The sequence below is a fragment of the Calypte anna genome, chromosome 5, assembly GCF_003957555.1.
Source record: "Calypte anna isolate BGI_N300 chromosome 5, bCalAnn1_v1.p, whole genome shotgun sequence".
NCBI classification, from domain to species: domain Eukaryota; kingdom Metazoa; phylum Chordata; class Aves; order Apodiformes; family Trochilidae; genus Calypte; species Calypte anna.
Genome location: NC_044250.1, coordinates 13,745,885 through 13,760,822, shown reverse-complemented (window position 1 = coordinate 13,760,822; position 14,938 = coordinate 13,745,885). Strand labels below are relative to the sequence as shown.

The 14,938-nt window shown below is 54.0% G+C and overlaps 1 protein-coding gene across 1 annotated transcript; it reads right to left on the bottom strand.

The window, feature by feature from the left end:
• Positions 1-3,034: 3,034 nt before the first annotated feature.
• On the bottom strand, positions 3,035-14,590 carry IFITM10 (interferon induced transmembrane protein 10). Its single transcript, XM_030451398.1, has 3 exons — positions 14,266-14,590; positions 12,731-13,145; positions 3,035-3,896 (listed from the first exon to the last, which is right to left on the bottom strand). The coding sequence occupies exons 1-3, from the start codon at positions 14,373-14,375 to the stop codon at positions 3,747-3,749; spliced, it is 675 nt and encodes a 224-aa protein (XP_030307258.1). The 5' UTR covers positions 14,376-14,590; the 3' UTR covers positions 3,035-3,746.
• Between the last annotated feature and the right edge of the window lie 348 nt (positions 14,591-14,938).

Genomic DNA, 14,938 nt, shown 5'->3' with positions numbered 1-14,938 from the left:
AGCAGTGTGCCCAGGTGGCCAAGAAGGCAAATGGCATCCTGGGCTGGCTCAGGAACAGTGTGGCCAGCAGGTCCAGGGAAGGGATTCTGCCCCTGTGCTCAGCTCTGGTGAGGCCACAGCTTGAGTCCTGTGTCCAGTTCTGGGCCCCTCAGCTCAGGAAGGAGATGGAGGTCCTGAGCAGGTCCAGAGAAGAGCAAGGAGGCTGTGAAGGGATCCAGCAGAATTCCTGTGAGGAAGGGCTGAGGGAGCTGGGGGTGTTGAGGCTGGAGAAGAGGAGGCTCAGGGGAGACCTCATCACTCTCTACAACTCCCTGAAAGGAGTTGTAGAGGGAGGAGCCAGGGGGGGTCAGTCTCAGTAAGACAAGAGAGCACAGTGTCAAGTTGTGCCAGGGGAGGTTTAGGTTGGATTTAGGAAAAAATTCTTTCCAGAGAGGGTGCTCAGGCATTGGAATGGGCTGCCCAGGGAGGAGGTGGATTCTCCATCCCTGGAGGTTTTTGAAAAGAGACTGGATGTGGCACTCAGTGCCATGGTCTGGGAACCACAGGGGGAGTGGATCGGGTTGGGCTCAGAGGTCCTTTCCAACCCAAATAATTCTATGATTCTGTGATATGGGGCCACAGTGTTGCCATCTCAATTTGGGGATCCCCAACTGTGGCAAGGTGGGAGGAATGCAGAGCACCATGGTGCTGCTGTGCTTGGGAGACCTCTGCTTGAATAAACAAATCGTTTTTTTTTTCTTTTTTCCTAAGCAGGCTGGGAAATCTATGTCCCCTCATAATTTTCATCATTTGGGGGGTGCTTTCCTCCTGCTGTGAGTCGTGAGAGGCTCCATTAAAACGGAGAGAGGCACTAAGAGAGAGGAAGGGAAGAGTGCAGGAGTTTTGCTGCTCCCAGTCCAGAACTGCAGGTGGAGCCAAGCAGAGAGCTGTGGTGGAGCTGAGCATCCATCACCTTATCTTCATTCCTGCATCCTCCCCCCCTGTCCTCTTTTTGTCCAAGGCAGGTCTGAGTGGACCTCTGACCTGCTACAGCACAGCTAGATTTAAGTTCACACTTCCTACAACGTGGGCAACAAATAATAAATATGCTGGTTACTAATAATAACCCACTCTCTCCATCCCTGACAGTTTCTGCATGCAAAAATGCTGCAGAGTCAGTTCAGTATTCCCCCTGGTTCATTAAACCAGCATCCATTTTCCTACAGATAAGAGGGGCCATCAGGGGAAAGGATGATGATAACTCATTTGTCACACTAGTTTAATGTAGGTAAGGCTGGCTTTGGGTCACTTCCAATTTTGTAAAGGCAAAAAGCTTTGCCTTTAGCTGAGCAGCCCCATGCCTGCATGCCAAGCAGGGCAGCTCTCTCCTGCCTGGTGGAGGAGATGTGGATGGCAGCACCATCCCTGTAAGATTTTATAGGGTTTGGGGGGTCTCTTAAGTGCAAAATCCCTTGCCACGTGGCTCCAATGAGTCCCAGCTCACAGGAAAATGCTTGTTATTGTAAGAGGTGCCAGATGTGGAGGTTTAATGACCTAAACCTGTGGCTTTGTGCCCCTGAAACTGGAGGCTGGGGTCACCCTCCTGTGTGAGTTGTCCCCCAGAGACAGTCCTGCTAGCCTTTGTGCTGAAAAGTTTGAGAGGCACAATGGGCACCTGGATGATGAAGGACATCGACCCAAGATGTTGGGAATGGGCAATGTGAGCTCAGTGCAGGTAGAGGGAGGAAAAAAAGTGATGCAATCTCATTTGTGTGCTACTCCTAACCCTGGGAGGGCTTGGGGGTGAGTAGTCAGGATCTTGCCTAAACTAGCACAGAGAGGGCTTTAATTTGCTTCAATTATCAGGTGCCAGCTCAGGGTGGCTGCAACATGAGTCACTTGGGCTGCACCCTCTTTGGAGGCACTGCCATCATCATGGGCCACCTCCTTCCTCTGCCAGGGACAGAGGTAACAGCCCCTGGAGATGTTAGGATGAAAATGCTGATGGCTGTGGCCCCTCAAATCTTGCTTCAAGGAAAGGAGCAAGAAGTAACCAGGGGAGTTTGGGAAGAGTCTTCACCTCTGGATGAGTGGTCATATAGCAGTTAATGGCTCAGATACTCCTAGGGCACCATGTACTGCAGAGGTGTCAAAAACATCAGCACAAACCAGAGCCCTGTGATCTGGTCTGGTGTGGAAATGCCCTCCAGTGAGTGGGGAGCAGGTAGGAGAGCAGCTCTTCCCTTCTCTCCATGAAATCCAGGCTGGGGTTTGGACAGGAAGGAGGTAACATCTCATGGGGCTTTCAGGGAAGCATCCTCATGGGCTGTCCCCCTGGCTCCCTACGGCACTCACAGCCCAGAGGCATCGTGTTAATTTAACCACACACTCTGCAGAGGATAAAGAGGGATCCCATGGTGGTGTTCCTGCATTCCCCAGCTCTTGCTGCACTTTGCCTTCCATGAGGGGCACAAAGCTGAATGTTGGAGCCTCCTCCCTGAGGCAGCTGTGGCCTATGAGATGAGACAAAGGCTCAGAGGAGCTGAGAAGCTGTATTTTAGTCCCAGTTTTCCCATTTATTTGTGGTGTTCTCAAGCCAGGGCGTGTTGATTTGCAGCACTGCAGGCACCTACTGGGCTTCAAGCTCCTGCCTTAATCAGGGGCAAATGTGCAGCATCTCCCAGGTCTGGCTCTTGGGAACAACCCTGGGAAGTGCTGCAGTTGCAGCAGGTTCAGACTCTGATGATTTATTTCTGTCTTCAACCTTGGTCCCAGCAAGGGAGGGGGGACCTGCCTGCTCAGCTGCATTTGCTTCCTTGGGATTGATGAACCCTGATGGGAGTTGCTGAGGTCTCTGCTTGTAAATCTTTATTTGTACCCCCTTTTAGGGCTGTGTGCAGCTCAGACTTGCAGCAGCATCCCTTACTCCTTTTTTAAATCTTTTCCAAGCAGCCATAGGTGACATTAACATTTTTTTCTTCCCAGCCTGTAGGGACCAGGAGCCCAGCCCCTCCTGAGGAAGGAATTGACCCAACAGCATCAGGTATCAGAGGTATCTTTATTGACCATTTACAGAAATACAGTAGCACTCGGTTTTGGGGGCTTAGTCAAGTTCTCCAGAGGGTACCTTCCTTCTCAGCACTGCCAGGAAATCCTGAGGAGAAACCTGCCCTTTAATGCTTTGGGGTTTCTCTTGAGGCTTTGGGGCTCCCTAACTTCCTAACACCCTCGGGTGGAATGTTGGGAGTTATTGGAACCAGGGGATGAGACTCAAGAGAGGAAAAGAAACCCCTACATGTCAGGGGTGATGGGGTGGTCTGAACACATCTGATATGTAGTGAGCCAGCTCTGCTGTGGTCACCATCCATCACTGCACGTGTGTCCCCTTTGCAGGACCCTGCTGCTCCCCAGAGCTCAGCTTTCTGCTGCCAGGCCTGTGTTGCTTTCAGCTCTGCACACTCCTGTCACACAGCTTGTTGGACACAATATAAATATTTCTTGGTCTGTTTTTCTCCCTGTACACATGTAAGAGTGAGACTGTTTGAACAGCAGACCACAAACTGGGAGCAGGAAGGGTATGCTCAGCTGGGCTGATAAATCATTTAATTGTTATGTGTGTATTTTATTTAATTGGCGCTTTTTAATTTTTTTTTTCAAAGTGGAGTGGCTTTTGGGGTTTGTTTTTTTGCATTCTTGCTACAAGAAACAATTGCAGACACTTCTGGCATAGAGGCATTTTGGCGGTGGCCACTGCTCTTGGCCTCCCCCTAGTAGTCAGTGAGGGGGTATCGCAGGAAGATGAAGATAAGGATGATACAGAAAGTGGCAAGGGCTGAGCTGGTGATGTTAAAGAGTCGGGCTGTCTTGGCATCTTCAACTGCTCCATTTAAGTCATTGAGGAGTTTCTTATCCCGGACCTGAGATTAAAAAAACCAAGAAATTAAAAAAAAAAAAAAAAGGAGATGTAAAAAAGACAACTTGTTTCAAGCAGCACCCACACTGGGGGGGGGGGGAACCTGTGCCCCAGATGGGGCTGGACTGTTCCTCTTTGCATTTGAATGCTTGAAGTGTCTTGAAGCTCCCCAAGGTCAGGTTTGCACCCCAGCTCTGCAGTGAGTGGAGCCTGTGAAGCCAAGCACTGTAATGCATGTGTGCTGGAAACTCCTGGGAGTGGAGAAGACCGAGAAGAGTTCCCTGTTGCTGCTACCAACCAGGCATAAACCAGGTTACTTGTGGCCCCTGGAGTGTGGGGCAGTGCCACTGGGAGCCTGAGGCTGCAAAAGGGAGCTGAGGTGCTGTTGTGCACCCCACACCCATGGGCACTAAGGCATCCTTCCCACCACCTCCCAGCCCTCTGGCTCTACAGCACTCAGCTCCAGCTCCCCCAGCCCCTGAAAGTCCCTGGCTGTGGCTTTGGTGTGCATCCCTGTGCCTCTGTGCTGAGGGGGTGAAACCTGGCACAGCATCTGACTGCAGCTCCAGGGCTGCACACGAGCCTCCAGCATATTAAGCAGCCCTGGGTTAATGAGTTCCTTTTGCAGGTTTTATGCAGCTGGTGTAGCATCTCTGCCACTGGCAGTGTTCAGTCCTGACAGTCTGTAGTCTGCTCCTTCCATCATCCTGTGGGATGGAACCTTATGGGCTTGCCTAGGGACAGCTCTGCAGTGGGTAAGGGTTGAGCATGTCCATGTCACCAGCACTGCCAGGCAGTGGATGGCATCACCAAGCAGTGAATGGCATCTCCAGGCAGTGGATGTAACCAGTAGGTAGTGGATGGCACCAGTAGGTAGTGGATGGCATTTTCAGGCAGTGGATGGCACTGCAAGACAGCAGTGGCAGTAGCAAGCAGCAGATGGCACTAGCAGGCAGGAGATGGCACAACCAGGCAGGAGGTGGTGGTAGGAGGCAGGGGACTGCCCAGGCAGGCAGCAGTGGCAGTAGCAGGCAGCATTGCCAGGCAGCAGAGACCACTGGAAGGCATTGCTGGCAGAGCCAGGCAGTGGCTGGCACAGCCTGGCAGCAGCAACTCTGCAGCTGGAGCTCAGCAGAGGAGTGCTCTGGCTCCATCTCTTGCTATCAGGGATGTGCCCCACCCCCAGAACTCCCTGCTCAGTAGACCCAGGCAGCTGGAGCCACGAGGATGTGGGATGAAGGGATCAGGAAATGTTTCCCCTCTTCCCTTTCTTGTTCCTGAGCAGGGTACCCAGGGCCTGGCACAGCCTGGCACCACCTGCTTTGCTGCACACTGGAGGGTTGGAGGCTGTGGGCCCTTGGCAGCCCCCCTGCCCTGCTGGCTGTAAGCAGAAGGTCAGTGGCAGCAGCCCCAGAGTTCTACCTGGAAATATTCAGAGATTTTACTGACCAGAAGCTTTCCAAGAAGGCTCCTGTGATGGATTTAAATCACCTCCTGGTGACTTTATCTCTCTCCTGCTCTGCTTACCTATGGCTCTGTCCTGGAAACATTCTTGCAGCCTGCAGGATATGGGGAAGAGCTCCTGAACCCCTCATTCCCACAGTGGCTTATGGGACCTCTAAACCCGTGTCTCAGGCCCTCAAGCAATGTCTCTTCCTCCATCACACCAGTTGAGACCAGTTAATCCTGGCCTGTGGGGAACGAGGCTGCTGCTGACATGAGGCCCACAGGACTTGGAGGCACTTAGGCAGGAATGAGAGCTGTTTTCCTGCTCACATTAAATCCTGTGGTGCTGTGCCCTCTGTTATGCCTTGCTCCTTGGAGCTTATCATAGAACCATAGAATTGGCTGGGTTGGAAGGGACCTCAGAGATCATCAAGTCCAACCCTTGATCCACTCCCCCCATGGTTCCCAGCCCATGGCACTGAGTGCCACATCCAGTCTCTTTTTAAGTATCTCCAGACACGGAGAATCCACTACTTCCCTGGGCAGCCCATTCCAATGGCTGATCACCCTCTCCAGAAAGAAATTCTTTCTAATCTCCAACCTAAACCTCCCCTGGCACAACTTGAGACCCTGCCCTCTTGTCTTGCTGAGAGTTGCCTGGGAAAAGAGCCCAACCCCCCCCTGGCTCCAACCTCCTTTCAGGGAGTTGTAGAGAGTGATGAGGTCTCCCCTGAGCCTCCTCCACCCCCAGCTCCCTCAGCCCCTCTCCTCATAGGATCTGTGCTCGAGTCCCTTCACCAGCCCAGTTGCCTCCTTAGGACCTGCTCCAGCACCTCAATCTCCTTCCTGAGCTGAGGGGCCCAGAACTGGACACAGGACTCAAGCTGTGGCCTCACCAGTGCTGAGTACAGCTTGCAGCCTGAGCAAGCCTGGGAGCCCAAACACCTTTCAGTGTCAGCTGCCTGTCCAGGGTGCCTCACCTTGGGAATTATTCAATAGGTTGAGCATCCTCCTGAAGCCTGCAGGGTGCAGTACTGGGCACCCAGCACCTCCTCACTCAGCCCCGAGAGCCACAGAGGTCCCTGCAGGCAGAACCCCAGGGGTGCTGGAATTCAGCCCAGAAATCCCACCCGCTGCTCCAGGCAAACTCTTTGAAATGCTCCCGGGCTTTCTTCTTCCCAGTGGCAAACCCTCCGCTGAGCAAATGCCTTCTGCTTCTTCCTTTCCCCCCCCCCCCCCCAACGCAGCTGGGGCTGGGAGGGGTTTGTTTTGCTGGAGGCAAACTGGTGTTTGCTGGTTTCTCCGGTGTGGCCGGAGCACCGAGCTCTGCAACCTCCGGCCCCCGAGCTTCTTGCTTGCTTTTGTGGGCCCTGTTCCCCTTGGCCCCAGGAGCTCTCCCCAGCTCCTCGCCTTCTGCTCCTCCTGTCCCTGGGGCGTCCTCCTGCCCTAATTTCTGTGCCCAGCCCTCTCCCAGTGCTCCCAGCAGCCTCTCCCATCTGACACCGGCTGGCACTCGTGACTGACGCTTCAGCTCTTTCCCACGATGTGTTTCAGCAGCCCCTGCTGCTGACTTCAGCACAGCTTTTCCCCCAGCCCTGCTCCAGTCTCCTGCTCCTCACCATCTCCAGCCAGGGGTGCCTGGGGCTGCCCTTTTCCCAGTGCCACCATTTGCTCCCAGTTCATTTGGTGACCTTCACATTTCTTCTCTTTCCTGCTGTTTGGGCCCAAATGAAGGGACAGACAGCAGCCTTCAGCTCCTGCCAGAGGGTACCCAGCAGCCTCCAGCCAGTCCCTCCTGCTTCTCCTGCCAACCCCTGATGCTCTGCTGCATCCCCCATCCCTGGCAGCCCCTGCCCTTTCCCTTCCTTCACTCTCCTCCAGCTGCTCTGACCTTGGATGCCTGGATCCCCCCTCCCTACTGAGTCCTTGGTCCCCTTCCTCTTCTCCCTTATTATTTCCCCTTTTTGCTTCAGTGGTGACTCTCATACCAATCATCCCCTCTTGTCCATTGTAATTTATACTGCACTGGAGCCTCCAAGTGCTGACCAAGTGCCTGGGTCCCTGCAGCTCACACACACCATGAAAAGGTGTTTCTCCTTCCACACCACTTGCACTCCCAGCCTCCCCCATCTCTCCAGGGTGGCCTCACCTCCTCCTCTCTGGCCTTGCACCCCCAGAGACTCACGGATTCCTCCTTTCTGTGCCTGCTGCAACACCCAAGCTGGGCCCTGGAGAAGGAGCTCTCCTGGAGAGCAGATACACATTTTGGCTCCTTCCCTGCTCTATCCTTAAGGAGATGTCAGTGTCTTTCTCATAGCCAAGCCTCAGCTTTTCCTCTTTTCATGCTCCTGTGGCCACCATCACCATAATGTGCTGGCAGCTGGTGTCTGAGCTTCTGGGAGCCCTGGAACTGCTTCCTTCCACAGCTGAGGAGGAGAGACAAAGGGATGAGAGGTCCTCAAGGTCACAAAGCTGAACCTCCTCAACCAACCCCAAGTGTGGTGTTTCCTAAGTCACAGACTCTTCACTCATTGTCACTTTAACCCTTCTCACCTTGCCTAAACTAACTTGGGGATTTTTGGCCCTGCTTTGCACTGAGATGGCTGGTGTGGAAGGATAATTGTTCTGCATCTGCTATCCTGGGTTTCCCCAGGCATCCCAGAGCACTGTCTGGTGATCCTTTGGGAGATTCCTTCCTAGACAATGCAGAGCTCATCTCTGGGCCAACTTCACAACTTAAATGTTTCCTTTCCTCCTCCATCCTCAGCCTCCCACAAAACACAATCCACACCACATTCCTCCTGCCCTCTCCCACTAACAAAAGGCAGTGGTGGCCTTTCCCTCTGCTCCTGCCTGGCTGTCACCTTCATGCTGGTGCTTCACTGACTTTGTCCTCCAGCACCTCCAGCTCACTGTGTTCTCCCAGCACCTCCAGCACCTGGTACCTGAGGGCTCTCTACTCCCTCTGACCTTCTTTTGCCCTTCTTCAAACTTCCCTCAGCTTCCTCACCAAGCTCTATCCTGGACTCTGCCCATCCTGGTCCTTCCCAGTCCCTTGCTCAGCACCCACCTTCCCTTTCTCTGCTGTTCCCCTCTCATTTCTGGGAGCAGGGAACTTGCTGCATGGGTAGAAAGTGCTGGTTCAGCTTGGAGGAGGAGACAAATGGTTTGTTGATAATGAGCCTAATGAGGCTGTATTGAAGGCAACCCAGCTTTTAGCATGCAGGCCCCAGCTGGCTGGCTGTACACCCATTTCCAGGCAGAGCTCTGTGTCCCTGCACATAAGGAGCTCTGGAAGGGATCCTTGGATTTATTTGCTCTTTGAACTGCCCAAGAGCTCTCCAGCCCACATTCCTCCACCTCTGTGGCACTGGCATCATGGGGCTGTGGGTTCTGTGTTTCATCCACCTCCATAAACCATTGCTCCTCCTGAAAAGCAAGCTGAGAACCTGCCTGAGAGGTTGAGTGCCACTCTGCTTCTTGAGGTTAATAAATAGCTAAGGATTGGGGCTGGTCAGCTTCCACTTGACATGGGGAAGGTCAACACACAGCAAGGAGGGAAGGCAAACAGCCATGCCCAGAGCTCTGTGCCAAGGGCCAGGCACAGAGAGGGGAGGAGAGCTCAGCTCTTCAGGAGTGCTGTTACACCACGAGTTTCAGTGGCCTCAAGAGGCAGGAAAAATCTGCAAGCAACCCTCTGCACTGCTGGTGGGGCTTCAAAAGTCAGAAGGGCTTCTTACCATCTCTGTCACTAAACAGCCACAGTGTGGCATCCAGAATGTGGGATCCCAGCTCCTGGGATCTCATCTATTGCCTCATGGCATAATAGGAACCTGGAAGAACTTGGCTCACCCTGCTGGGGTGAAGATCACCTGTGGAGATGAACCTGCTAACAACTGCTGGATCACTCATTCCTGCTTGGAGCTGGGAAAGAGGAGGGGAGGGAGCTGCTGAATGTCAGGGCATGGCATTTGGTCCTGCAGGAAAGCACTGAATACAAAGGACTGCTGCTGGAATGATTCTGGCATCTGTGCTGGGCTGAGGTTAAGGTTATTTTAGTGTCTCTGACCTCCCTGGTCCTGCTCTTTATCCCTTCTTCCCCAGCACCATTGGATGCTCACATGGGAGCACCGTGCTTGCACTCTGGGAAGCTGACCTTGAGAATCTTGAGCTGCTAGAAATATTCCCTGGAAGGATAAGGGAGTCGTGCAGCTCCCCACAAGCTCCATCTGCTGAGGATCTGGCCCACTAAGGGTGTAAATAAAGATGGGGTGTCTGTCACACTGTTCTTCAGAGGGCCTGGTTGGGGTGTCTGTCACACAGAGGACTTGGCTTGGATGTCACAGGCTTTGCCCTCACCTAACTTAATGTGTTTATTTGAGGAAGAGCATAAATTATTTGGTGCTGGGGTGTTTTGGTTTGGTTTTGGGTTTTTTTTCTGCATTTTTTAGTAAATGGTGGTCACTGTGGGAAAAGATTTCCCTGCAGAAGGGAATGGAGAAGGCTGGAGCTCAGGTGCAGGCAGACATGGAGGTACTGTTTTACCAGCTGCAACCAATAAAAGTGAGCATGGGGAAGGAGACAGCTTTATGGTAACATTCAAGAGTACTTAACCATCCAGCTGGTGGCTTCCAGTGTGGCCACTGAGCTGCTGAAACTGGTGGAATCCCTAGGATGTGCTAAGGTCCATAATGAAACTGCTCCTGGGCTTGGAGCACAAAGGAGCTACTGCTTCATTAATGGTATGAATGGTATGGTATTAAATTAAGGGTATGAATCTGGCAAAAGCAGGTTGTGCTTATGATTGAGTATTGAAAATGGCATTTCTGGGAATGGAAATGATGATTCCTGAAGCTGCTAGATGTTTCAGTTCTTTAAAGGACATGGGAAAACTGTAACCTAAGAACTGTTTAATGCTATCAGCATCCTGGTGGCCCTTCAACTAGGAAACCTGTGCTAAGGGCTCTGCCATCAGAGATGCCAGAAGGGGCTCAGAGAGGGGAAAGTGCTGCTCCCTTCCCTTCCCTCACTTGGACTCTGCAGAGTATTGACACCCTAGAAAGGCTGGGATTTAAGTTATATTCTGCTAAATTGTCTATACATTTAGTTGCAGAGGAATGAGAGAAATCTGTTTAAAGGGAAATTTGTTCCCAGGGCATTCCTTGCTTGCTCTTTCTCTGAACTTCTGAGGAAAAACTTTATTGACCGTAAAAGAGATGAAAACAACAGGATATGGAAAAATGACCCTAACATCCAGCCTGGCTGGGATGTTGTGAAGGTCTCTGCAGTAGCTGTGAGTGAGGAGAGATCCTGTCTTGTCTCAACGTCCCAGTGATCTTCTGAGATCAGAGCTGCTGCCCCAGCATCCCCATTGCCTCCCACAGCCTATCCCACCAACAGCCTCTAAGAGCATTCTCCATCCCTTCAGCCACTTGCTAGCTCTGTCCTGTGCCTCTGAGAAGTGTTCTGGTTTTATTTCACTCCTACCATAGAGTCACAGCCACTGGGGAGCTCCAAGACCAGAGCAGGGTTATTTCTATCCTCTCAGCCCTGCATCTGTCTGGGTGCCACCATTATATCTCAGCAGCTCTTGCCTCTGCAGTCCAAAAGCCAAGGCTGGGTCTTGACAGCCATCTTCTATTTTCCTTTCCCTGATTTGGACATATTAGCCTGTTTGCTTTCCTTCACTACTGCCTCTTTTTTTTTTTTTCTTCTTCTTTTTTTCTTCACACACTGGAGTTCATGTCCTCTAGACCTTAGCCGCTGGATGCTGAGCCCACACCTCTGGGTTACTTTTCCCTCCCTTCTACCTCGTGTCAAGGGTAGTGAAAGGTCCAGCCTGAAAAATCCTTGTAGGTGGCAGACCCCAATCCATCCTATCCCATGGGGACTGCTCCTCAGGCTGTCCTGCACCCACTGCTGGCTCCAGCTGAGGGACCACATCTCCCCAGATCCCCAAGTCCCTGTGATGTGAAACCCTTTCTCAGCCCTCTGTGACTGTGCCTCTCGCGTGGGGAAGATGCTGATCCTTTGAGGCAAATTCAAATGGGAAACAACAAAACAAAACAAAAAAAAAGAGAGGAAGCCAATTTCTTCCCTTGCTGGCTAAAGGAGTGGGAGTGTTAAGGGACTCCCTGCCCCCCCAGGCTGCCTCTGCCTGGATTTGCCCTTACACAGTCCTGCTGGTGGTGATGCTCAGTTAAGCTGTTAAATGCCTCTCCCAGGCAGCAGTGAAGCAGATGGGTGTTCATCTCCCATCTTGGGGAGGGGGAAACTGAGGCAAGCACCACTGTGCCAGTGCTGGGTGAACCCAGGGTGTGGGTCCACAGACTTTTAAGTCTGAGCTTTTCTGCTGGAGCCCCTGGAGCAGCCTCCTTGCAGTCCTGGGCACTGGCAGAGCAGCTCACAGGAGCTGGATGGGGTTAATTGATCTGCTTCTGTGATGAAGGCCATCTGTGCACTGGCCTTCCTCTAAACACTGCCTGCCAAAACAAATCAGCCAGCTCCTCACCCAGCTGCCCCGGGCTCTCTGCACATCCATTCAGCTGGTTTGAAGGCTGGCAGGCTGGGAAGCAGAGGGCAGCCCAGGCCCCTCTCTCCTGGCAGTGGCTGAGGGGCTGCTGAGCATCATCCCTGCCAGGTTCTCCTTTGCAGCTACTGGGAGTAACCCAGTCCCATCCCCTTTCCTGGCTGTGCTCCCTGTCATTGCCCTCTCCATCAACTCTACTTCCCCTCAGTCCTGGTGCTGTGCAAAATCCCCCTGCACTCTTTTCCTCTTCCTCAGCTACTCGGGGCTTGTTCCCACAATGCTGGTAGGTGTCCAGGGCTTGCCTTGGGATTTATAGGGTTTGGGATGGGGGAGCTGGCCACAAGCTCTGCTGTTTTAATTAGGGAGAGGGCAAGAAGGAAACAAGCAGGATTGCCCTGCACCTTAGCAGCCTCTTCCTCCCTGCACCTTGCTGGGCACCAGCTGATCCTGGGGGGCTGCTGCTTGATTCTGCCTGACCATCCAACCCTGCCAGACCCTACTTTGACAAGATCTCTAACCAACAAGATCCTGAAGAAGGGACTGAGTGCCAGGGTGCCAGTGGGCACAGCACAAGCCAAATCAGCTCTGTCTTGCCTGCCCCATCACCCTCCCACTGTGGTACAAGAAGCCTTCCAAGGCACCCAAAGTCAAAGCACCTCTTCTACCCCCACCCAGAGCAACACCCCTGACTCCAAAACACCCCATGGCTCCCCCCCATCCTCAGCAGCTCCAACTTCTCATTTGGGTGGCAAGGATGGGATTTACATCAGGTGTGACCCCCAGACACTCCCCCCCAACACCTCCCCCAGCTCCATCCACCCACCCACCCACCCCTGGCCCTGTGCCTCACGCTCAGTACTCACTTTCAATGAATAGGCCAAGGCAATGAAGCCCAGGCAGCAGAAGTTGAGGTATACGAAGTTGAAGATGGACCAGAGGTAGTAGTCATTCACCTCGGTGGTGTCGGGGTAGATCTCGATGACAGTGGTGGGGTTGGTCATTGTCTTCTTCTCCACTGAGTGCTTGCACGGGACTGGTGGCCGCAGGCTGTCCCCTTTGCAGCTCTTGCTCTCCATGAGATAAACGGCAGAAGAAGGAGAGAGGACAGGAGAGGCTTGCTGGAGAGCTGGGGGCTTGGAGATGCAGGTGAAACAGCCCTGCGGAGGACCCTGGGGTGGTCTCGGGCTCCAGGCCACCCCCTCGAAGGGGCAGGGTGGGCCCAGGAGGGGGTCCTGCGTCCTCTCCGTGGTGGCTGCCACGGTGTCACCGTGCTCTGCCCTGGCGAAGTGAAAAAGCCCCCCTCGTGAAAAATGGGGGTGGGAGGATGGCGAGGTGGGATGGGGTGGAGAAGAAAAAAGGGGTAAGGAGAGGAAAAGGGGAGACGTGGGGAGGAAAGCGGGAGAGAGAGAGGGACCGGGAGACAGAGGAAAGAGCGGGGAGAGGAGTGAGGAAGTGGGCAGAGGAGAGAGGGAGGAGAGGAGGGCAGGGGGAGGGGGAGGAGGGAGCACCGCTACGCCCGGGGACCACGGAGCCGCTGCCTCGGCGCGGAGTTGTCGCCGGCCCCGGCCCCGCGGCGAGGGGCAGAGGAGCGGGCGGCAGCGGGCAGCAGCGGGCAGCATCCCTCCCCCTCTCCCCCATCCTCCCTCCCCCCTCGTCCGCTGTCCTGCGTGACCCACGCACGAGTCACGAGTGGGGAAATAAATAAATAAATAAAAATAATAAAAAGGAATCAAAGAAAAGCAGAAAGAAACACTTGGGAGGAGCTGGGGGTGGGGGGGTGTCCAGGGGAGTTGCCAAATAGCTACGCTGCATCCCTCCCGCAGTCCTCCCCGCCCGCCTGTCGCTCTGTCAGTCGGTCTGTCAGTCGGTCTGTCTGTCTGTCAGGGTCTTCTGCTTTCTGTCCCACTCCGGGATGGGAGCGGGTCTCTGGGCTGTAGGGCGGCGGGCGGAACGGGTCTGCTGGTGCGGCAGAGTAGCCTGGCCCCTCTCTCACCCTCCCTCTTGGGTTTTTTTTGGTGGTTTTTTTTTTTTTTTTTTTTTTGGTTTGGTGTTTAGGTTGGTTTGTTGTTGTTTTGTTTGGTTTTTTCCCTTTGGCTGACTCCTCATCTCTGCGGGATTCCAGATGGGATCGCATTTCCCGATTCTTTCCACCTGCCAGCAGGTTCCCTTCCTTTCCCCCCCCACACCTTCCCCCCACCCCCTCCCCGCCTGTTTCTTTTTTGGAGAATATCGTGGTCGGAGAAGAGGATGAGGGGATGAAGAGAGAGGATGGGGAAGGGGATGTGGGAAGAGGCTCCCCCCCCCTCCCCAGCTTTGCAAATAGGAGAGACCAGCCCACCTCTGGCTGCCCGTCCATCCGTCTCCTCCGAAGGCATCAGGAGGAGCGAGGGATACTCACAGGGAGGGATGCGGGGAGTCGCTGCATATCCGGCTCAGCACTGCCTCCGGCTCGGCTTCCTCGGCGCTGGAGTTGCGGGAGGAGGGGAGGGAAGGAGGGGGGGCACCCATCGGCTAGGGGTGGGCGAGGGGGGAACAGTTAGGGGCTGGGAAGGTCAACCTGCAGCTTCCCTTCTCCCTCCAAACATGCTCCACGCACGACAGCTCCTCCGTGTTTCAGCCTTTCTCCGCTTGTGTCCCCCTACAGGGACGTCACCTCCTGCTTGGAGCATCCTGGTAGCTCCCGGCTGGAGAAAAGCATCTCCCGGGCCCGGCCGAGCAGCTTCCTGGCTTGGCTGGAGGAATGCTCTGCCCCACATCCCCCCAGCATCACTCCCAGGGACCTTAGCAGTGGGGACTTGCTGCAGCCCGGGTTGTGGGTTCCCTCCCGTGGGCCTGGGTAAAAAACCTCAAGTGAGGATGGCAGGGGGTGTGGGGATGATGGGAACAGCCTGGCAAGGGGAGGTGGGGGCCGTGCAGCACTGGGGGGATAAAAGTGCTATGGTTGTGGGGGATGGATGCGAAGGGAACAAATCCTGCCTATGGGACAATAAATCCTGTCAGCACTGAGCAGAACCAAGTGCAGGCAGAGGTGGGAGCACCCCAAGATTAGGATGTAGGGCATGTGGCTACTT